The sequence below is a fragment of the Agelaius phoeniceus genome, chromosome 1 (genome assembly GCF_051311805.1).
Source record: "Agelaius phoeniceus isolate bAgePho1 chromosome 1, bAgePho1.hap1, whole genome shotgun sequence".
NCBI classification, from domain to species: Eukaryota; Metazoa; Chordata; class Aves; order Passeriformes; family Icteridae; genus Agelaius; species Agelaius phoeniceus.
In genome coordinates this window covers 113,251,220-113,275,715 of record NC_135265.1, presented here as the reverse complement: position 1 = coordinate 113,275,715, position 24,496 = coordinate 113,251,220, and the positions used below count along the sequence as shown (strand labels likewise).

At 34.5% G+C, this 24,496-nt stretch overlaps 1 protein-coding gene across 7 annotated transcripts in view; it reads right to left on the bottom strand.

Moving 5' to 3' along the window:
* SNTG1 (syntrophin gamma 1) overlaps nt 1-24,496 on the bottom strand; it is a 319,691-nt gene that overhangs the window by 11,529 nt on the left and 283,666 nt on the right. For 5 of the 7 annotated variants that reach the window (XM_077185430.1, XM_077185439.1, XM_054633700.2 and 2 more), the window contains 3 exons: nt 21,287-21,439; nt 15,895-15,987; nt 3,616-3,726 (listed from right to left, as the gene is read on the bottom strand). In XM_077185430.1, the coding sequence (XP_077041545.1) occupies nt 3,616-3,726; nt 15,895-15,987; nt 21,287-21,439 (357 nt within the window). Of the gene's footprint in view, nt 1-3,615; nt 3,727-14,968; nt 15,098-15,894; nt 15,988-21,286; nt 21,451-24,496 lie in introns of those variants that run through there. The other 2 variants (XM_077185464.1, XR_013184136.1) reach the window with 2 other exon arrangements.

Here is a 24,496-nt window from a genome sequence, read left to right as displayed (position 1 = left end):
AAAAACATCAACTAAAAAAAGCTAACAAATAGCCACCATTACGTGGTGCTTGACTTTATTCCAAAATGCATTTTTCCTAAATTTTTCTAACATTAACATTGGTATCTCAGTATATTCCACCAGAATACAGAGAAGGTGCTGGACAGTTATGAAGATAGTATGATAAAATTTAAAATGCAGATGCATAATTATTTTTTTCCCATGAAATGTATATCTACAAGTTGGAACGCATTTCTAGAATAATAAAAAATTTGTCTAAGTTTGGATCAAAATTCAATAGATGAGCAGTTTGACACTCTTGATTCTGCAGATCATGAATAAGTGTTCTAAAGCTAAAGGGTATTATCACAGAAGTTCAACTTGCCACAATCACACACATCTGGGAAAGCATGAAATACACAAAATGTTCCGCATTATAAATGAAGATGGGAAAAATTTGGTTCTGATAACTCATATTTTTCTGTGAAGCTATTATATAGAATCATAGAATCATTTAGGTTGAATAGGATGTTTATTGAGTCCAATGGTTAATCCAGCACTACCAAGTCCACTACTAAACCATGTCCCCAAGTGCTACCTCTACATATCTAGATCATCCCTTTGGGGGTGGTGATTCTGCCACTTCCCTGAGCAGCCTGTCCCAATTATTGACAACCCTTCTGGTGAATGTATTTTTCCTAGTATCCAACCTATACCTCCCCTGGTGCAACTTGAGGCCATTTCATCTTGTCCAATTGCTTGCTACCTATGAGAACAGGCTGATCCCACCTGGCTACAATCTCCTTTTAAGCAGTTGTAGAGAGCAATGAGATTCTTCCTGAGCCTCCTTTTCTCCAGGCTAGACAACCCCAGCTGCATCAGTTGCTCCTCATCAGACTTGTGTTCCAGACCCTCCACCAGCTCTGCTGGGCCTTTTCTGGACTCACTTCACCACCTTAATGTCTTTCTTTTAGTGAGTGGCCCAAAACTGAACACAGTATTTATGGTGTCTGGAAAGTTACCTGCTGCGCCCTGCTTCCACATTGCTGCTTGGGAATCAGTAAGTAAAGAGCCCTAATACATTGGTGCAATGGCTCCTCAATTTTTTGGTTTTATTCTCTGCTGAGTTCTCCTTTCACCACATTCTGATTATTCCCCATGTATTATAACTTGGGGAAAAAAAGAATAGAATCATAAAGAAAATGCTGCAGCAGTGGGTCTCCAGGCCAGCTGCAAAACAGGGCTGCATTTAACAGGTGATGATAGCTGTGGCATGAATATTCATCACAACCTTTAACAGATGTTTTACAAAATTTCCATCCTCTGATTTCAAATGAAGTCTGCATACAGTATTCATGAAATCTGGCATTACAAATATTTCTGAAAATCTGATTAACATTTCTTAATGACTCAACAGTTCCACAAATAGCTTTACTTCTGACTCAGGAATGTAAAGCAAGAAAATAGAGGCTAGACTGTTCCACTTCTCCTTAGGATGAATAGTTCTTTAAATCTATGAAAGATTTAAAGGATACAGAAGGGGGTTATCCACAAAATTGTAAGGTAATCAGTGTTGAAAATATATGACCCCAGAACCCTCACATTCATTTTACAGACACATTTATCTACATTTCTTAGATTAAGCAACATACTTAATATGTAAACAAATTGGAGCAGATAGAATTGCTTATTATAAATGCCACAGCACTTTCCAAAGAGAATATAACCTGACATCTTTGCATATAGTTGATATGCTTTGCTCACCAAGAAAATTATTTAAATAAATAAATTCTTATTTCAAATTTGAGTAATGTGAAAGTTTAAATTTATAGTAAAGAGCAGCAACCAGGGAACAAGATGGCATATTAATAAGCATGCTAGCAGGTTTGTATAATACTTTGGCTTCATAAGGTGTATTGTAGCATCACTACCTTAATAAAAGTTTGGTAGAATTTTCTAGAACTCAATTTGAGTGGAAATAACAATAGGTACAATAAAGGCACAGGATACCTCTAAGGCTTTTGTATGTCCAACACACTTATGTATCTCTAAGTGATTTATTGACAGATATAATTTTAAAACATTAAAAAACTTTATTTTTTTTTAATCTGCATTTGATTATTTGGGGTTTTTAATGTAGTTCAGTATTAAAAATATATTCTAGTTTTACCAGTTAAAAAAAAAAGCAAAGTAAAACCCCCAAAATCCCCAAACACCGTAACAGTGTGTCATTCTTGGACTCCTATGAATTTTTGTTACTGCTAAAATAATGTGTTAATATGACAGCAACAGCAGACAGATATTAGAAAAATAATGATGACTTTCATCCTTCATCTGTACATAAGAGCAGGATAAAATTTTACAATTACTTTCTTAAGAGAAAATCATCCTCATGACATTAGGTTAAACTCTATTGTCTTATTAGAGCTGAAAAAAATTTCTGCACCACTAAAAATATTTCTGAAGGAAATCAGAAATAAGAAAATATTTATCTTTGAGATGCAGCAGAACATGAAGGTATCAAAACCATGGTCCCCACATTTTACCGTTGTTGATTTAATGGGAACTCTTACATACCTTTATTTTACTGTACTTTATTTGAGTAAAACACTCAAAATCAAGTAAATAGCTGCTGGGTTGAAAATAATTAACATGAAGCATAAAGAGACATGGAGAAAGATGCCTAATGTAGCTACTGGCATTTAAACAGATAACTATCCCCAAAACAATGCATTTTTTTCTTTACATATTTTATAATACTCTACATATTTAGCACTTACAGACAATTTATTTAACCATTTCCTTTTGCTCATGGAACTGTTTTGTTATCACGTTCATTCAGCAATTTTGTCTCCAACAGGGTCAGGAAAAACAGTATAGTAAATGCTTTAAAAGCAAAGCTTAGACATCAACAAAAAGACAGTCTTTAGGTTTACACTAAAATTTGGATTCTAGTCAAAAAAGAGCTTTGACCCAGACTCTAAGGCAGTTACAACCATTGCAGACCTTGGGAAGATCACTGCTCACAAACACTGAGACAGTAAATGGCCGTATTCTCAAAAGACATAACTTGTAGTAAGCTTAAATCTCTCACAGCTACTATTTTCATGAATTAACTCTTGAATCAAAAGCATGACTGGAAATACAACTTTTCTGATTTTGCACTAGATACAGACACTTCAGTCTTGGGAAATATGTATTTAATCCACACTTTCTTTTTTTCCTCTGAGAAATAAAAACAGTTTTTTAACCTTTGCTGAGTTTTTCTCCCAGGTTGACTTAAGGATATATTTTTCCACCATTTCTTCATGATAAAATTATAGGGCAATAAACAGGGTATTCAAGCTCTCAGATAGCTTTATCACAATGACAAAGAGGAGAGTTGGAAAACATGCCTAAACCCATATATACCATATGTCCTGTATTTCATTATTTTAAAATCTAATTACACATTTCAAAAATCTTCTAACTAGATGAAAGTAATTTGTTCAGTTTTCTTCAATTTCATCAGTTTTCTTTGCATTTTTTGTGCATTAATCTAATATTTCCAAGTAACTTTGTTTACTATACTTCCTGCTCCCCTAGCTGCTTTGAAAATGGTATATTGCCTTTAAACAAACAAAGTATTGTTTTTACCTTTGCTTCAATTTGTTTAGTATCTTGGTTTTGGAACAAAAATTTGATTTTGCTCTTCCCATCATCTGAAGAACCTTTGAGCTGGGAAAACTTGTACCTCCAAAGCACAGCCTAAAGGAGAAAAAAAAAAAACAAACCAAAATATAAAAAATCATACACAAGTCAATGCAGCTATCATTGAAAATTGTATTAGAAATAGCTGATCTCCTTCCAAGGAAAGTTTTAACACCTCTATGGTACATAATTAAATAAATGTATTGTCTGTGGTCAGATGTTCCTTTAATCATATAGAGATATTATACTTTGGCAGTGCTTGAATAACACCTGTCAGACTACATTTGTGAAATTTACCCTGAAATCCCTTCATCTAGATTTAGTATTTAATGAAAACAGATAAGGATTTTTTTTCCACCGATGATCTGTGGATTTGCTACTCTATCAGAAGTGTTGATCTGACATACAAGACCCCTCCTTCCATACTAAAAAAATCTAGTCATAACATAAAGGGCATATCATAGTAAAAACAAATCTCTATTTTTAAAAGATAAAATAACAAAAGAAAATTTTTAAAGAGAACATATTTCGAGTTTATTTATGAGAGCTCTAGTGAGGAATTTGAGCAAATCAATAATTCTAACCGTAGCAGTGGCCTTTCAAGTAATTGTATTATGAATTGTAATGTGTCTTGTTGAAAAAAACATAATGCTTTACAAAGTAAATATACAATTAATAAAATGTACAGATGTCTAGAAAAACATCTCTTTATAATTATATTTAGTGTGGATTTATGGAGACAAAAAAAAAATTTAAACTACTTTGCTTAAAAATGGAAAAAATGTTGTCTTTTCCTCCTAATTTAAAGACATCCCCCACCATCCAGATATTTTCAATTCTTAAAATGTTTCACTGTGATTCCAGTAGCATTTCACATAATTAGGAGGTATCATCACTTACATTGTTCTACTACTTTGATGAAAAATAATTTCACAGGCATCTGACAGCACAGAAACTTAAGGCAACCCTTTTGTACAAGGGTTTGTAAATCACTCCCTCTCAGTGGTGTAGGAGGACACTTTCATCTGTGCCCTTAGTCTTTATCTATGAATGGTTTACTATCTACTGGGAATTAAACTGAATATGGGGGAAGTAAAATTTTTAACTGTCCTAAATCTAAATCCCCTTTGCTTCGGGATGTATTGGTCTCTTTATGACTGGCAAAAATCTCTACCCTGCACCAAGCTGAATAAAGTTTGTTCTGTTTGTCTTAGCAACCTAATGAGAAAAGAAACCACAAGGACAGCATCTTAACTGTGCACCATACACAAAGCAAGTGCTAGAATTTTTCTCCACAATTGTCCTATACAGTTGCCCCTTCCAGATTAAAAGAAAGAGCCCCAGTCTCAGCACCACTTTCATTCTCTGCATGTATGTGACAGGTGAGCTCCCATCTGCCATAAACAGAGTTAAGGACATTCTGTTTCACATAAACTACAGGAATTTGGCAGTTTATGTGAAAATATATCCTATTTGTTTCAAATGTTGTTCTCCTGAGCCCACCAATCTGTGCTACAGAAAATGGAACAGCTTCCCTCATTTCTATGTGTGTGAAATTCCTTTGACGTTGTTTGATCAAAGATGCTTACTTATATTGTACAAATAGTGAGGTAAAAAAAAAACATCTCAGCAAAACAGTCCAGTAAATAACATCATTCAGCTGGCTATATTCCTACCTGCTTTGTAAACTCCTTTTTATTTTACAGATCTATGAAATCTTTTCAGAAGATCAAGACCATTGCCTTTCTGCAGGGACAGCAAATCTACTTAAGTATGTTATTTCCTGGATGAGAAATGTAAAGGGCACTGATTGTCTCTTTATCTCAGGAGAAAACAACCAAAGCAATGAGCTATCATCTTTCTCTTCTCTGATGATATATGGAGAGGCCAGGAGAGAGATGCAGCTTTTACAAGGACCCTTAGATATGCAGGCAAAATCCCAGGTACCTGGCCTTATTCCCAGTCAGATTAAGTTTGAATGAAGATGAAGGATGTATAGAACTAAGGTACTTTGACATTTCCATGCTTCGCCATGTACTTCATTCCCATTCAGAGGAAAGAGAAGGACAGTCCCACCAAACCCCAGGCACAACTCAGGAACACACTTCAATTTATGCATAACACTGGTTTTGGAGACTACTACTCAGTCAGGGCTCTTACTTAAGAGCATTTCAAAATCAGGTTTATAGTGTGGAGAGAACTAATCCCAACAAAACTGCACTTCAACATCAAGATACTAAAACAAGCTCCTAGAACTGAGTCTCTGCAGAGACAATTAAATACTCTTCATCTAAAGAGTAAGGAGTAGAAATGCTATTTACAATGCATTAAATGATTCCCACATGAAAGAATTATCTGCTCCTTTTGAGTGATCTTCAACAAATTGCACTTTCCCTCAAAATTGTCCACATGAGGGATCAGTCACTTGCAAAAATAAGAATAGGAAATGTTGTGAGCTTTAAGTCACCAAGTCATGAATACAAAGTATCTCAAGCAAGTCACCCTGGCTGTTTCTTTTTCTAGAGAATCTCTGAATAAAAAAATCCTACATCCTGGTTTAAAATGGCAAGAACAGGTTCATTAGGATAGAGTTTGGATGTGTGTTTACTTCAATATACTATACTACATTAAAAGTGTAACAGATAGCTTAAACCACTTAAACTAGAAGTTCAAATTCTAGATAGCAAAAGTTTAAATTCTAGATAGCAAAAGTTGAGTAAATTAGTTAATTATATGCCCAGTAAGACCCATTTAAATCCTTTCTCCTATGAGAGGCTGAAGTGCTGCCCTGTGTAGCCAGAACTGCACATTTTGTATGCACAGAACATCTATAAGGGATACAGGATGCTGTGACTGCAGTCACATTGCTCAAAATAAAGTATCTTGGGGATCACTGGATTAATTTCTCTGGTTGCATATGTTCTGAGTGTGGTTCTTTTCATTTTCATTGCTGCAAAATGCATAAGCAATGCACAGGGACCAGACCTATACTTTTTCAAATACTACTTTATAGTGCCACAGTAAGAAAGGAGAGCAGACCAACAGACCAACTCACCTGAGCACCAGTTTCACACAGATGTGAAACTAAAGCAGTGACATTAACACAGGAGAGAGAGAGTTTCATGTGTTATCTTTCATGATCCTATAGGTTGACTTCAGTGTTACAGGGTTCACTGTGGTTACTTTTCCAAATTCTATTGTTAAAGGCTAATTCTCCTGCATTAGGTGTAGGTATCCTTGGCAATACTGATCTACATCACTGTCACAGTCATTATTTTTTAATGTCTTTGAATATCAGAGTTCCTTGAAACCATTTGTTGAATGATTGCTTCAGAAAGTTAACATAGGCTGTTATAATTTTGTATAAATACATTTGTGTATACATATTGACCTTTAAACCAATAAGTGCACTTGTAAAACATGCTGGCTTTTTTGAAAACTGTCAAACACCTAAATGTGTGTCACATAAAATTTTTCCTAATTAGTTTTCAGGAATTATGAACTATAAGCAGAAGTACTTAGTGGTTTGCAGTGTTACTGAGCTCAGCATTCATAGGGCTACTCTTAGCTGACAAAAACAGCCTGTTATCTTCAAGTAGTCTCCTCATTAACTGTGCATAACCTGCATCACTGAGAATAATTTACAGGTCTATATACAGCATTTATAGGAAGCAATAAATTTTTGTTTGCCCTAAAATAGATTTGACAGGTGGGCCAGGTGCCAATTCCTTTTAAAGCACAAATTGCAACCATATTAAAAAAGATTGTGTTGTAGACAGTGGCATCAATACTCTTGAGGATCCTGGCACACCTTTTAAGCCATGGCACACAACATTAGGATGCCTTGACAGAAGATGAAGAGGAGAACTCAGTATGCACTATTTATTGCTTTTCAATGAATGAGAGAAAAGTGAACTCTCATTTAGTGAGTAGAGACAGAACTTAAGAACAACAGCAAGCAGTCCAATTCAGCAAGTGGGGACCAAGGCATACACTGAAAATACCACCAGTGTCACAATTTGCACAGTCCAAGTGTGGCCACAGAAAATCTGACATAATTAATCCATGTCTTGAAAAATACACTGTAAGAAGACAATCTCTTTGAAAAAATACAGTATATATCATGCATAAAATTGAAAACAACCAATAAGATATAAATCCTTTTTCCAATTATTATTCATATATTGCTTAGTCTGCCTTTTCCATTTTACACCATTTAATAAAATTAACTTCAAAGAATACCAGAATGCAATGCAAACAAATAAACTGTGCAGACAAGCTGACAAATTAGATTTAAGACTCCTCTTGAGATGTTATTTAATTATTGTAATAACAAATCATCAAAAAGCAAAATCCTGTATTCACTGAATTAGCAGGATTTTTTTTCCTGTGACGTATCAGGGACCAAGATTCTTCACCAATACTTTTTAATGAGAAATATTTTATTTATAAGTAATCATCTAGGACTCATTTGTGCTAGTCTTTGCAAACAAATTACTGCCTATTATCTTCTGCTAGTGTTATTCTACTATAATTAAAAAGGATGCTCTCTGCATGCATCTTTTTATTTTATAGTTGGTACTTGAATGCAACATGCAAATGACACATGGAAGAAAACTATTGACTTGTCTATACCTGTAATACAGCCATACAAACAAAGAAAATTATTATTGTTTCTATTCTTAGCAATAGTGCTAGATCTAGAACACATATTCTTAAAGGCACCCTAGAAAACACTTTCACATTCATATTATATGTCAGGTTGCTACTAATTCCCAGAATCTTGGACTAATCCACATACAATTTTGGTGAGATGACATCAAACAAAATCACTTTCCATCTAGGTAATGACACCAGAAATGTGGAAATACATAACTGTAACTATCTTTGTTTGGGCCATGACTAGGAATATTCATTAGAGCTTTTGTTTCATTTTGGGCCAAGGAGTTTGTTCTAATCCTAAATAGAGATCAGATTATCAAATAAAAACAGAATAAATAGGTGACTGTATTTTTACTTACCATGCTTTTAGCAATATTCATTTAAATGTGAATCTTTGACTAGTCCATGGCTCTGGGATAGATATATAATTTAGGATACAGAGGACATTAAGAATTGCAGCTAGGAAAGAAAATGTGTATTTTGTCAACATAAGAATCTCCAACCAGAACACATTTAATTTGTGTCCTGTGGATTCAGTGAACTACCTTTAATTTATTATTTAACAGTTTTGTCTCTTCTGTGTCAAATTATCCACTGTGGACCAACTCTCTTCTTGCAGAAAGACTATTTACACTTAATGAACTTGAGCAACAGTGTTTGCACCACATACAACAATGGCATCATTTCACCTGCCGTGAAGGCACATGAGGAACAGCTGAGGCCACTTGGAGAAGAGCAAAATAAGGGAAGACCTCATCATAGTCTTCAACTTCCTTGTGAGGAAAAGAGGAGTGGCAGGCACTGATCTCTTCTCTGTGCTGACCAGTGATAGGACCTGAGGGAATGGCCTGAAGTTGTGTCAGAGGAGGTTTAGGTTGGATATCAGGAAAAAGATTTTTACCCAGAGGGTGCTTGGGCACTGGAACAGGCTCCCCAGGGATGGGGTCACAGCACCAAACCTGACAGAGCTCAAGTTGTGCAGTGCTCTCAGGCACAGAGTGTGATTCTTGGGGCTGTACCGTGCAGGACCAGAAATTGGACTTCGATGTTTCTTATGTGTCCCTTCCAACTCAGGGTATCCTATGATTTTATGAAGTGTGTCTTGTCTACATACATGATCTATGGAAATCATAAACAATGCCATTCCATTAGAATGAATTACACAGGTTTTATTATATAATAGCAAATAAGTTTGGCCTTCAGTAGGATGCTTGGAAAAAACCCAAGCCTGTCAGTGTTTTATATTGATTAGACAGCTACATCCCAGATCACCCATAAATGGTGGAGTAAACAAAGAAACCATCTTTATTAAGGAAAGGATGTCAGAGATCACTTTTCAAGTTCTACTTCCATCAAATTCCTTTGTTGTGTTTTCCATCACACCTTCAAAAATCTACAGCTGTTTCCAACACTGCCTCCTTTTTTCTTGATACTCTGACTGTTTGGATTATTCTTCCTTTAAGATTTTTAAGGCAACTTTTAATGTGTGATATATGTTACAGAATTATGCTAAATTTCAATGGGCACTTTTAAAGCTAATGTTGTTTGTTGTCTAACTAAAATACATGATACTCCTACAAGTCAAACTAAATCAAGAGCTTAAGCCCTCCAGGTCCTTGTTTCTAAGGATAAAAGTAATTGAGTCTTCAGGCACCTGGGATACACCTTAATTTGTCTGTTTGTCTCATAGCTAATTGAGAAAGATTTCATTCTTGCCAAGTGACACTTTGTCCAGAGTTATAGCAGCAGTAGGGAACTGAGTAGGATTAAGATCTTGTTCATGCTCAGTTCTACTGTGTTACTGATCTCTGGAGAGTGTCTCACTGCAAAAGAATTATGGTCCAAGGCAATTTCCTTTGTCAGCTGCTGCAGCTTTATAACTGTAAAGGGAAAGACAGGGGAGGACACAGAGGATAAAGAACAAAAATGAGACAAAGGAAAAAAGCATGAAAGTCGGCCCTTTTAAAATAACTGTTCTTGTCCATTACTGAAATTACATAAAATGCTAAAAGACTACAGTGTATTTTCTTAGCGCTGATGGAAAACCTACCAACATTTGTTTCTAGCCAGGGAACATAAAACTGTATGAAGCATGCTGATGTCTTATATTAAAGTTATAGTAGCTATTTGTTCAACATTTAAACCTTGAAGCGTGGAATAAATATTTTTTCACAAGAGTTACATCATTAAATCTCCATCTTCCAGTGAGTCTGTTTTTTTTCTGCCTTCCCTACTACTGGAATTTGAATATCAAGAAGGTTTTTATATGCTGTTTTATTTCAATATGCTGTACATGTATTAGTTTCATGAAGAGACAGACAAGGTATATATCCTTAGAAAATCTGGGAGATTGTTCCTAAAGAAATTAAGAGAAATAGTGATCTGTGTGGTTTAATAGGCTTTTGGTATGGAAACCAAATTATAGATATTTGCAATGCTATTTATTGTTCATGGCATATCCTCTGTTTTTGGTGAAGGTTTCTGCAAGAGAACACAGGCCAGGAACACTGAGGTTTGTTGATAGGTGCCTTGTGGGTCATTATGGAGCCTTTTCTTACTTTTTTCTAGCATCACCATATAATTCAGCAGCACCTTAATTTATTTTCAGTCCTACAAGGGATACTTTTTATCCTCTTCTGACAAATAAATATTTTTGACTGCTGTTTTAATGATCAGTAAATATGATGGACTACAGGCACAGCACTTTGTTCAGGTAGGTATATGGCAATGTATATTCACAAAAACACATAATATATTATTAATAGAATTGATGATGCAAATATGCATATTATAGAAAACAATTTAATGAATATGTCAGTAATCCAGAAATATATATAATATACATATTTCCATGTATATCCCCCCATACATTTTTTTATGGAAGCACATTAAGGATCAGTTACTGATTGGCACTTGAGTAAGCAGTTTTATGCATTGAATCACTTTCAGAATAGTAGTCAGATTAACTTCTGTATGTCTTGTTATTCTGTTTAATCTGTTAGTCTCCATACTTAATTCTTAAGGTGGCTATTGCAGCTGCAAATCTTATTTATAAATGTTCATCACAGTATCTATGTATGTCCATACCTAACAGAAATTGCCCATGAGAGAGTTACATTTGTTCATTGAAACATTGATGTCTATATACTAGCTAATGTTAGACAAATTTAGAACATGAGTGCTAGCATATAGTTGGGCGGGACTTGAGAAAAATGTTTTCTCCAGTAAACATTGATATACAATACTGCAAAAATTACCTAGGATAAAATTTGGTATATAACTTCTAAGAACTACCACAGAATCTTTTGCATCTTTTTTAGAATTTTCATATTTTAAAACCAACCAACCAAAACATTTAGCATATGGAACATGTCTAGTGAAAACTTACTTCTGGAGTAGTGGAGTAGATGCTGTATACTAAGACACCTTGTAGTTCAAGGAGTAACTAAGCAGAATCTGGAAAATGTGATTAAGGCAGAAAAGAAAACAAAGTATCTAAAGGGTATTCACAAAGATTAGCTAAATTCACTTGTCCCAGAATACCAGCAATGAAGAAAGAGGGAAGTTCAGTGAGGGGATTCTATCTGACATCCTGTATTTCAAATAAAGCAAATAAAATTGGTTAAAGCTGGTGGGCATTTTTTGGAAGAAGTCCCCAGTGGAAGAGATGCCTTGAGAAAACTCCCTATTGATTAGAATTACATTTCTGTGTATGCCAACACAGGAAGCAGGTGGCTTTTTGACTCCAGGTTTATAACTACCACAAATGAAGGACTACATCACCAAAATAATCATAATCAAACACGTGCCAGTGTTGGCTTGGGCTGTGTGTCACAGTTTGCTTTCCAACCACACATTGCTAATAAAAGGTGACATTTTGCACTGGTGCTTTGGCTCTGAAAAGTGCTACAGAAGAATAGGGGCATAAATATACACGTCATTACTTTTCAAGGTGCAAGGAGAAAAATTACTTTGTGGCCAAAATTTTATTTGGTAGAATTTTTACCTGAATTGAGAAGTAATTTTCTGAAATTTTGACATAACCAGATTTAACCAGGTAATCTTAAAAGTTGTTCATTCTCCTTTCAGGAAATTACAACAGCTTTTTATAAGGCACTATATGAAAATGTATGTCTAAAAGAAAAACTACTGTTGACTCTATGAGTTATCAGTCAGAAAATGAATACAAGAAAGCAGAGAAATATGCAGCAGAAACAGCTGTGATTTATGCCAGTGCTGTTATAATCACATCACAGAACAGATTTTTTCTGAATAACTCAGTTTAATACTTTGTGTACTCATATTTATCATAGGTCTGTGCAGACAGAGAAAGAATGTTTTTATCTAATTATGATGTTTGACTTGAAATACATTTAGCACAGATGACAGTTTTTAACCACTAATTTCAATTTACATAGTTAAGTATTATTTCAGGATTAAATGACAGCAAACAAGGAAACAAGCCTACATAGGGTTGTAAGGCTTTTGTCTGGAAATCATAAACTTAATGAGAGCCATTATCCCCTATACACTTGTTCATGAAGACTGGGGGTGAGTTTGGGGTTTAGAAAATTTGTGAAATTTTGACTGCAATTGGTCAGGGAATGTTGGAAAAAATCTATTCATTTACTTGAAATGGGAGAGGAATAAAGAATTTAAATATTGTTGCACTGCTTAAATAACTGGAACATTTGAATAACTGAATAACTGTTAAAATCATGAGTACAAGAGCTCAGCTTCCTTCATTTCAGTTTATTAGTAATTATGCACTTTTAAAGACAATTCACAGTCAATTCATTCGTAATTAAGAAAGAAAACTTAAAATACCATGAGCACATAAGTATAAAACTGAAATTGCCTGAAGATTTACTGAAGATACCACTGCAACAAAATATTAGACAGGACTTCTCAGAAACTATTTTGTTTCCAAAACATGAAAATGTCATAAATAAATAAGAATTTTAAAGATTTAATAATGTTTAGCAGATTTTTCCTCCAGGTACTTGTCCAAGACCTTCTGTGAATTCATTAAAATATCTTGCATCTGCAGGGTTATTCTCTGAGTTACTCTGAGAGAAATACAGAATGAACAGTTCAATCTGTTCATGAACTCTATAAAATACGGCTTTAAGTTAATTTTTACCCAAAAAGGAGTGGTTGAATTTGGTATGAGCAGTAGCAAAATAACAGAAGATAACAGGTACAGGAGGAGGACCAGGACCACTAAGATGATCAGAGGGCTGGAGCATCTCTTTCATGAAGGCAGGCTGAAAGAGTTGGGGCTGTTGAGCCTGGAGAAGAGAAGGCTCCAGGGGGATCTTTTTGCTGCTTTTCAGTACTTAAAGGAGGCTTATATAAAAATGGAGAAAGAACTTCTACCAAGGCCTACAGTGACAGGACAAGGGACAATGTTTTTAAAGTAGAAAAAGGTAGAGTTCAGATTGGACCTAAGAAAGAAATCTTATAGGATCAGGGTGCTGAGACAGTGGAATAGGGTGCCCTATGGAGCTGTGGATACCCTGTCATTGGAAATGGAAAGATAGTAGTTTGTACTGATTTTTTCAAATACAAATTGCAAAAAATCCTAGAAATTATAAATAATTTTATGTAAATATTGTTTTCACAAATTGCATGACATTCTAAATAATGTTTTTGTCTTTAATACTGAGTATGTTAATTCACAGAACACTTGCTAGGACTATTGCATACCCTTAATTCACAAATGCACATGTAAATACTACTAAGATAGGTATGACTGAATTAAAAGTGTATGAATGTTTTCCTTGTCCCGAATAATGGAAACAATTTTTCATTGTTTTTTCACTTTTTTTTTTTCTTCATATGAACTTCATAAAGTGGGAAAATAACATTTTTAGCTTAAGAGGTCTTGTTTACATTTCAGTATATATGAGATTAGCAATATTGTTGAAGAACATTGCCAGCATAGACACAACTTACACTTGTCATTATCATAATAAAGATATCTGAATAAATTTTTGGCTGAGAGCACTACAATCATCATCTTTCCACAAACTGATGGAGACTAGGTAACGTTTTTCCTATTTGAGCACTCAATAAAATGTGGTTGATACACTTAGATTTCAGACATTTCACCTTATGGCTTGTTTAACAATTTTAATTGCAGCAGTCACTTGGCAACAGATTATGTTGCTTTCTATTGTATTGTTTCTTTTCTTTTCTAATGCAATTGTCATCCTTATCTCACACTGCCTAATGCCTGATTACCTAACAAAACAATGGCCTTTTCTTTTTATTCATGGTGTAATGCTTTATTCTAACATACAATACAATACGGTACATATAATACAAGAAGTAATGGGTTCAAACTGAAAGGGCAAAACTGAAAGGGTACATTTAGGTTAGGTACACAAAAGAAATTCTTTGTTATACATTATTATACTTTTATATATAAAAAATATTATTGGAGGGTGGGGGAAACCCACTTATTTTTAAAGAGCTACTGCATTTTAATTCTGTTGTACTGGTATTTTAGTGTAATACCTTCTAAACTGATAGTCACGTTTCACTGTTGAATTATACAAGATTTGCTTAACAAAAAGAAACAAGGTTATGTAAGTGTTTGAATTTAAAATTCATCACTTTGTGCAAACAAACAGAATGGAGTGGGAAGAATAAAAGGGTTTGGATTAGTGGAGTAATGAGGTGGGAAGAGTTGACTTCAGATAGAGCACAGGAACAAATTCTGGAGTCAAAAGGGCATTTTCAGCAGTTGGTGGTGGCAATGCTGCAGCATTTCAAAGGAAAACAGGTATTGAAGAGAAGTGGAACTCAGAATAAAGATTTCACTCAGAAGAAAGATTCTACCATTATCAGCAGTGTCAAATAGTAGCAGTAAAAGCCTGAGCACATACTAAGACTTGCCAGCAATTAGTGCAAATGTCAACATATGACATATTCAGGGTTTTGGTGTTTTTACTGAGACTTGGACGTGCAATAATACAATATGGAAATTGATTCCATACTATCTGCTTGATAAAGCAAACTCTTTACTGAGGTTTTTTTAAGGCTGACAGGAAAAGCTGATGGGTGAGACATTTAGATTATGGTCGGTTTTTCTTTTTACAGACGCCTGAACAATAATAGCTAAAATATAAACTGGGAATTGTGGAATTGCTATAATAGCACACATTCCCTCCCATGAAACAAGAGAAGAGAATGGAAGATTATTTTCAAGATCACAGATGAGACTGAAACCAAGAAAGTTATCTTTTCTCAAAACCAAGGACACACCAGCAAAACAAACCATCAAGCTGAATCAGTGCGAGCTTTTATGTGAAATTAAAGAATAAAGATCTGATGCTTGTTTCAGATTGGTATCAGTATTGATTTTTCAATACCAAGCAAATAACAGAATACTATTTCTCACATAATTAGAAATCAGTCTCGATTTTAAACTAAAATATGAGAGATCTTACAAGAGATAATCTGTTTCTATAACAAAGAGAAGGACAATTTAAGCATGTACTACTTATCTCAAAATATTAGAAATTACAAGGTGTGATGGAAACTTTAGAACTTTACCTTTGTGGCAGCATCAAAACAAACAAAGCCCATGCTGAAGTCAATGGTAAGTCCCATAAGATGACTCTCTAAAACACAGGCATATGTCTTGCACTGTAAAAGAAAATTCAGAGAAGGTAGTTACCACAGAAGAAATTTCTTAAATGTTTTTCTAGGACCACTGTTTCTGAGTCTGTATTCTAATGTTTATATACCTCAAAATTATTATCAGAAATAAGTCATTTGTGTGTAAATATGTCAATTTTTTTGTATTTCAAATAAAAGGATTTTTATCAGTGATGAAGTTATCTAACACATATAAAAACAGGCTTAGCTTCCATTTAGGGAAAAAAATGAAAGGTTCAGAATTGCCTCAGTGGCTTACTAGTAACATTTTCTAAAAGGAAAAATTTATTATTTTCAAACCTCCTTATTCTTTTTTTCATACCCAACAACTTTTAAGATTAATATATTCCTTTTATCTTTTCAAGAAAAAAAAAAGCTCATATAAAGCATCTCTTTAGTACATTGTTTCTTGTGGTTTTCTGTTGTCCTAAATCTCAGGGAAAAAGCTAGTATTTCATACCATTTAGCAGTTAGATGGAATTATCTGAATTTTTTTTTTTTTTTTTTTTTTTTTGCTTCAGATAGATGATCAATATATCAATATATCTCAAAGGTTCCTTTGGAATTCTGTAAGACTTTATCATTCTACTGTTTTTAAATATACACTTCTATTTATTGCCATAACATCACACTTGAATACACACTGTGAGACATTTATAAGTGTAATTTTTAGCATCAAGCTGTGCTTGAAAGCTGACTGCAGGTACAAAATGACAGATGACAGACTTGTCTTTTTCATCACAAAATACATAAAAAAAATCAAAACATTTCCAAATCAGATTCAAGTTCTTTAAAGAAATTATTCTTATTTTATAGGCATTTTGCCCTCCAGATTAAATGAAATACAGCTATACTCTTCAAATATTGCTGTAGCTGCTAAAATTATGAAATGAGAACAAAGACTTCCATGACCTATAATGTGTCAGCAAAATCAAAATATAAATTGCAAATGTGGGAACAATGTGGGTTACAAATTTTAAGTACTACAAAAGAACCTATGATTATTTTTGGCATTTTGATTATAAAGATAAATCAGATGCCTTTACGTATATATTCTTTTTGTAAGGAGGTGCTGTTTGGATCCTTAATGGTCTTCCACAGAACACAAGAAGCTGGAAGGTGTATTAACAGGTTCTAAATAGAAAATGAAATGAAGGAAAATTGAAAACTTCATACTTAGTGTTTATATTAACAAATAAAAGTGGCTTTTTTTTTTCCCTTTGATCAGCTACACCATGAGACTGTTATGAATGTGTAAAATTTGATTGTAAATCAGTGCTGAAAAAGAAGAGGATATTGCCTTTGGTATTATCTCATTAGTAGAAGAAAAAAGTGTAAAGTAATACATTTCACAGTTACTTATAGTTAATTAAGTCGCAAATGCAAAACTTTTCAAGTTTTTCATGCAAAGCGAAAAATGCACGGTTTTGTGGAATTATCTCGCAAACATCTTACAAGATGCAAATTGCATTTTTATTTGTAAATGTTAAAGATCTGGAACAGACTTAGAGCTTTTACTGGAAATTAAATTTGGCATGGAAAATGCATATCAGATTTAAAATACATATTGTCATCTAAAGTTTTCGAACCTCCCACCCCAGCACCAGAGGCCAACCCACAGTGTGCACTGCAGCACCATGCTGAGCTGGCACAGCTCCCTCTGCTTATAAACCCAGAACTTGGACTGGCTAATTAGCCTCACTGGGAACTTAAGATTCATGAGAAACAGAACACACCAGCCTTGGTTCAAGGCTGTACTGAAAAAGCAACCTACTTCCAAGACTGAAGGGTATTTCTACAAAATGCAGTGCTCAGTTTGTGGAGAAATATCATCTAGTTCAGCTCAGCGTAGTTCTTTGCAGGAAGAAACTGCAGATCACTAGTAGCAGCTGATTATTTAGTTATTCTTCACTTATATAAAAGACCATTCTACACCCTCAGACTATGATTTCCAAAACAATTTAGAGAAGAAAAAAAGTGAAAATAATAAAAAGATCTCTGGACAGTGAGAATTTAGTTTCCTTGGGGAAGAATGTCCCTTGGTTTTTGCAGGTGGTGTATCCATTTGCACAATTCTGGTGACAGGTCAGAGTAGTGATGTGAACTTTCAGACAATGGTTAACTCTTGCAAGACTTTTCTCATCTTTATTTTCTTTAAGTTACCTTTTAATTCAGATATTTGGAGAAAACAGAAAGGCAAAAATTGTTATCAAGGTACAAGATAATTTAAAATTTCTTATAGATTTAACATTTTAAAATTTTAAAAGTGACTATGAATAATATATACTGTGGATATTTGGCTTAGGTTGCTGATTTGTCACAAGAACTCATGATAATCTCATCAGAACTGAAGCATCCCCTTCCCAAAAGAAGCAGAACACACTTCAGCAGTCATTTGCTGCTCTTCCTCAGAATACAGAATGTTAACTTTGGTTTATTAATAATTCAATGGGTCAGGCAGAGGCTGAAGGAGACAACTCGAAGTTGTTCCTGAGAAACTATTCCTTCAACATGCACAGTTTAAATTATGGAAAGAACAATATATTGTGAACTTCACGTAAGCCATCTCTGAGGCTGAAAAAAGTGAACTATAAATCTAAGACTTAATTCAGGCTTTTAAACTCAGATTCAACTTCAGTGAAAACATAAGTTGAAGTACTGCAACTTAAGACAGCTTACATAACAATCCTTACATTAGAGAACAAACAACTACAATACAAGCAAGGACAACAAGAAAAAATTCATGATGCAAGAGGTGAAAATGTTAGCTTAAAGTAGCAGGAACACAAAGGGAATGTGAGAAGCATATGTGTATAATTGCACATCATTATGCAAGTTATAGTATTCTCAGATTCTTTGTGCAACAATGCTGTGAGAGAGTAAGGAAAAAGGATTTTCATTTCAAGTAATTTTTTTGAATAGTAATTATGAAAATGGATTGCCATCACTTACTACATTACAAAACTAATTAAAGAGTGAGTTTAACACACGAAAATGACACCACTGTATCATTGTACCATGTTATTGCTAAATTATTATCAATTTGACTATGCCTCTCCTAATATATTTATTTTCTAAGAAAAGCCAACTGTTTAATTTTTAGTTTAGATATACCTCTGGCAGAAGCTATGAATTAGGTTGAAACAGAATTCATTATATATTTATAGTAATGCATTTAAAAATATTTGAATTTTTTATATATATTCTTTGGAGTTAGATTAGAATTGGCCCCCTGATTAACCTCTTCTCGAGGTTATAGCCAATGAATAAGAGGTACTTGTTGCATGATTATGGAGTACCACACAACACAGTTGAATATTTTTAAATGGTAGTTTTAAACTGAAATTATATTTTCAAAGTTATATTATTTTATTGTAAGACAAACCTACTGGATTATCATTCACTTTAAATATGAATATTCAGATCAACACAATTGCATAAATCAAAATTTTAGTAAAAATGTACCATTGATACCTTAATTTTGAACCTGTCACTATTTTTTCTCACAGAGCAATGAAAGAACTTCTTAGAAACAAAGTATGCCACCAGATTTTATGTACATCTGCAGGTTGGTGGATGAAAGCAGTAATGGATTGCTAAAAGAAAAATGAGGAGGCCAAACCCATTTATATTTAAAATATTCCATAGTTTTTTCCAAATCAAGATATAGAAAATAAAGTAAAAAAGGTGAAATAATGAGTGTGAGTTCCACACTCAGTAATATTCTATCTTGAGAAGCCTGTTTTTCCACTTTCACAGATCTGCTATAATCAACCAACCAATCAGGAAATCATTACTTTGAGTTCTTAATTACTACATTGAACATGAGGAGAGACAAAAAAAAAAAGATAAAAATATTAAGATGAATCTGGGGTTAAGATTATAAAGGAAACTATTTTGGAGAAGCCTGAAGGCAATTTTGAATAAATGCAATTCTAAAATTCAAAAGGAAAAGCTAAACCAGGAATGCTACAGCATAAATCAATCTGAAAGTAGAACAAATATGAGGTGGCTTCTGAGATAAAATTTATTCAGGAAAAATGTCATATATTCTTTTACTGATGGCACAGCAGCCCTACTATAAAGTATGTTGCAGTGAATTATATAAGTCAACAACTCTCAAATATTTAGTGGCAGAGGACAAACGCTATTGCAAGTTTTACCCAGAAAACCTAGTCTTAGATTTTCCAGCATGCAACTACAGCTTAAAAGATAAGAATAGTTTTTATAAAAGGTAACAGCATATATGAATTTAAAAGAGGAAAGCCAAGCCTCCCCTGACTCCTCTTGCAACAAAAGTACTGTGTGTTAAAACTGACAGCGGGGTAGTTTTTGCATATTGGATCTTCATGAGTATATACCAGTTTAGTGCATCTGCAAGTGGTGGTTTGCAGGTCAGAAAAGGGCTAATATATAACTAACTAACAGTTTGTCTGAATAAAAACATGCCACTGCTTGCATTCCCAGGAGGACACAGAAAATGTGTGAGCCAATACTTGCACAGCCTAATATATTAATATGGCTCGGGTAGGTGTGTATCACTCCTGCCAACAGCAACTAAAGCTGTTCTAACCACATGTATATTTCATTATTAGAAAATCAATATTAAAATTGGGATTAGGTGAATTACAATTGTGGTGGGTGGCTTTTTTCTCCTTTTTTATGTCAAAAAGTCATGACTTTTTGGTCATGTGAGAAGAAGTTATCTTTAAACACTCTGATATGTAATTTTGCTATAAAAAGTCACTAGTAATCTGTATTTGAATGCTGTCCATCTCTGTGCTGTCACCTGACAATAGAGTAAATATACAAAGAACAGGAAATATGTGAAGAAAGAAAAATGCATCTGAGGTACAACTTACTTGTTCTTACTTGTATCCAGCAAGTACTTCACTCAGTATACTCTCATTCCTGGTATTACAAAGACTACTTAATTCCTGCAAATTTCACTTGTGATATTCAGTAACAAATAAGGTAGCATGTAAGCCAGTTAGAATATCTAAACACCTGCATTTTGTCTCTGATCCATAGATTGTTTTTCTGTCCATGAACTTCAGTTAACAAATATGTATCATGTTGTCATAATACCTCAAAGATTCTATTTCAGGTGACCTCTTCTGAAGGCTAGCTTGCAAGCTGGTTGGGAACAGCAAAAGCAATTACTTATATAAAACAGTAATAACTTGAGAGCTGAAAGGTCGTAAAATTCATTAATTTACATCATTATTTCATACGGGCCTAATTTGTTAATGTACCAAAAGATGATCAACAAGGCAGTTGTTCTCACCTGTATCCGTTCAACTTCTAAAAAAGTTGCTGTTTGGAAGGCTTTTTCCCATAGTGTTAGGTCAGACTCTAGTTCCACAGAAAAGTAAAGATCTTCTCCAGATTCAGACTGGACACTGAAGCAATGTTTCCGACGGTCCAGTAGATCACTGTCCTGATGAAAACCTGAAGTTATATAATCTGGCATACATCAATTAATATTTTTAATTGCAAACATTTATGCGTCAAACCCAGCATTTTTAAATGGCATTTTAAATGACAGGAATAACCACAGTCACTGAGGAACTGAAAATCAGGAGTTTGGTCTAAACATTGACACTTCAATGAATTTTAAAAAGGATGCCTACATTCAGAATGGTACAGAACAGCATATCTCCAGCAGAAACGTGAAATATTTTAACAAATCACTTCTCAAAAATGTTATCAGCTATACACTTTAGATTAGATGCATTCCATGAAAGTTTTCCACTTTCTATTCACATGAGGAACACAGATTTCAGCTTCTCTGACCTATTTGACTTATACACCCTACTCTGGAAGGTTGGTCAAAGGAATATATTTATTTTAAGAAGTATGAAAAGTCCATATGTTCTATTTTCTTTATAGAGGCTAAAGAAAACAAGTTCATCTTTCTGCAGGCTTACAAAATTAGTCTTTAAATGGATACTGCAGGTAGAGACTATAGTGGCTGCCCATGGTTAGGTTGCTGGCTTTGGTCCTGGAGGAGAAAATTACTTTTAGCTTTACTTTCAAAATAACATCACATAATGGACATCGAGTTATAAATATTTAATAATTAATTATTGCTAGTATTTGTAATCAGTACTAAACCAAAGAATAAGGAAGTTAATCAGGAAATCTATTCATTAAAATGTATTCAATTTTTTTTTTAACTTTATTTATATAATAAAAAGGATGCTTTATGCTAAAATTCTGGCATGTAATTTGTTCTTGTGAAAAATAGGTTTGCAGAAACAGCTTTAATTAACTTAGTCCCTGCTACATCAAAGAAGTTGCCACAAGTCACAAGCCCACCAGCTGTTCTTGCCAATACATCTGGAGATTTGGGAACAAGTAGCCTGCATGCAATTTTCACAAAGTTATCCCATAGCAAAGGGCAGAGTTAAGTTGAGCAAAGCTGACTCACGGGACAGTACTGCCTTCTGGTTATACACAACTCGAATAGACCAAGGGGAGCACAACCAGCTGATACAAGCTGGAAGAGCAGCTTATATTGTTCAAGTCAGCTCTCCCTGGGGCAGAGAACCAGCAACCTAAAACTGATTGAGAACAAAATATATAAAACAGGAACCTGTCTGAAGCCATCACTCTCAGGTATACAAGTAGGCAAGGGGAGAGCAAGCACTACTTTCCCCTCTCCATTCATTCAGCAGAAAAGTGACCGACCTGTTCAAGAAAGCCAGTACAGCAAGCATTCATGAATGCTTCTAGTTGAAGCGTCATTTACAATTTCTAGAAGAATTGGCTATGGAGGCATCATATCCTCTCTTTTCAATCATCTTGAAAAAACAAGTTACTATGATTTTAAAATGAGCAGTCACTGTGGAAAAATCTCCCTCCTTACTTCCTTCAAGTGCTCAGCTTAGTAGCTGTACAGTGTTTAGTCATGTATGAAAAAATCAGCATGAACATTTTTGATCTTAAAAGACAGCATTAACAAAAAAAAAAGAATCTTGTTCCATATTTTTCTTCCAAATATTCACAAAGATGTGTAGTTGAACCAGTTAGGTGTAGCTAAATAATATCTATGTCCTATCAGAAACATCTTTTGTATTTTTTTTGTATCTCTTTCCCCCCCTTTTTTTTCCTTTTTATTCAGGCCCTTCTACTAAAACTGAAGTGTTAATTCTGTTCACAGTATGTCCTGACCAGCATTCAAAATAGAGGTTATAATATCCAGGTTGTTGTTAATGACATCTATGCTCCATTGCACACACAGCCTCAAAGCACACAGAGCAGCAGCACTGTGACAAATGTTTAACCTTGTGGATATGTGTAGCAACAAAAGACAGCATCATAGAGTGGCTTGGGCTTGAAGGGACTTTAAAGATCATCCAACTTCAACCCCTTACGGCCATGGGCATTGAAACCTTTCACTTGACCAGGTTACTCAGAGCTTCTCCAGTCTGGCCTTGAACACTTCCAGGGATAGGACATCCATAGCTTCTCTGGGCAACTTGTTCCAGTGCCTCACTACCCCCACAATAAAGAATTTCTTCCTAACATCTAATCTAAACCTATTCTCTGTCATGAATACTGTCTCACATTCTGCCTTGTTTTGTTACTACATGCTCTTGAAAAGAGCCCCTCTTCATCTTTCTTATAGGATTCCCTTTAGATACTGATAAGTTCACCCTGAAGCCTTCTCTCTTCCAGGCTGAACAATCCCAATTCTGGATGAGCAAAAGCACTGGAAAACCCTCACTCCTCCAGGGCAGAAAAGCTACTTCTTTTAGAAGTAGCACTTCTTGTCTAACAAATCTTAAAAAGGATCTTGAACTCCCTGTGCTTCCAGAGCTAAACCTGATTGAATGGGCCTGTTAGCCCACAACCCAAAGGACCTCTTCAGCATGGAGTGTGGCAAGACTCATGTGTAAGGTACATGTATTTCCTGGGGAAGGTTTTAGTTCTTCATAGCTACAACCACAGAAGAAATTAAAAATATTTTGAACTCATCTTTACCTATTTATGTCTACAGTTAGTAGAGAATAATTAATTATTAGTAATGAAGCTTAAAGTTTTCTGAAACGTGAATGTGTGGGATCACACGAATCAATGACTTTAAAATAACCCCTGATTTCAGAAGGGACAGAGCTTAGTGCATGGCTGAGTTTCAGAATGCATATCTCTATTTAGCTGGGCACAGCTAAGGTTTGATGCTTTTAAATTATACTCTTAGACTCTTCCAGTCTTATGGGGTTTTTTTTTGTCTCCTATTGAGGAGAATATGCTGTCTAGGAAAAAGAGAAGAGGTTTTGCACAGACTGTGAAAAACAAAATGTTAGAAGTTTCATTGAGATTGATCTCTGTTAAAAAACACTTGAAAAATGCAAAAATCTCTGGAGGCTTTGAAGTGATTAAATAAAAACCTATGTATTTCATTATCAACATTGCCAGTAAGAATTGTATTAGATTTTATTAAGCATTACATCAAACCCAGATGATGAAAAGAAAGCTAAGTGGGATCTAC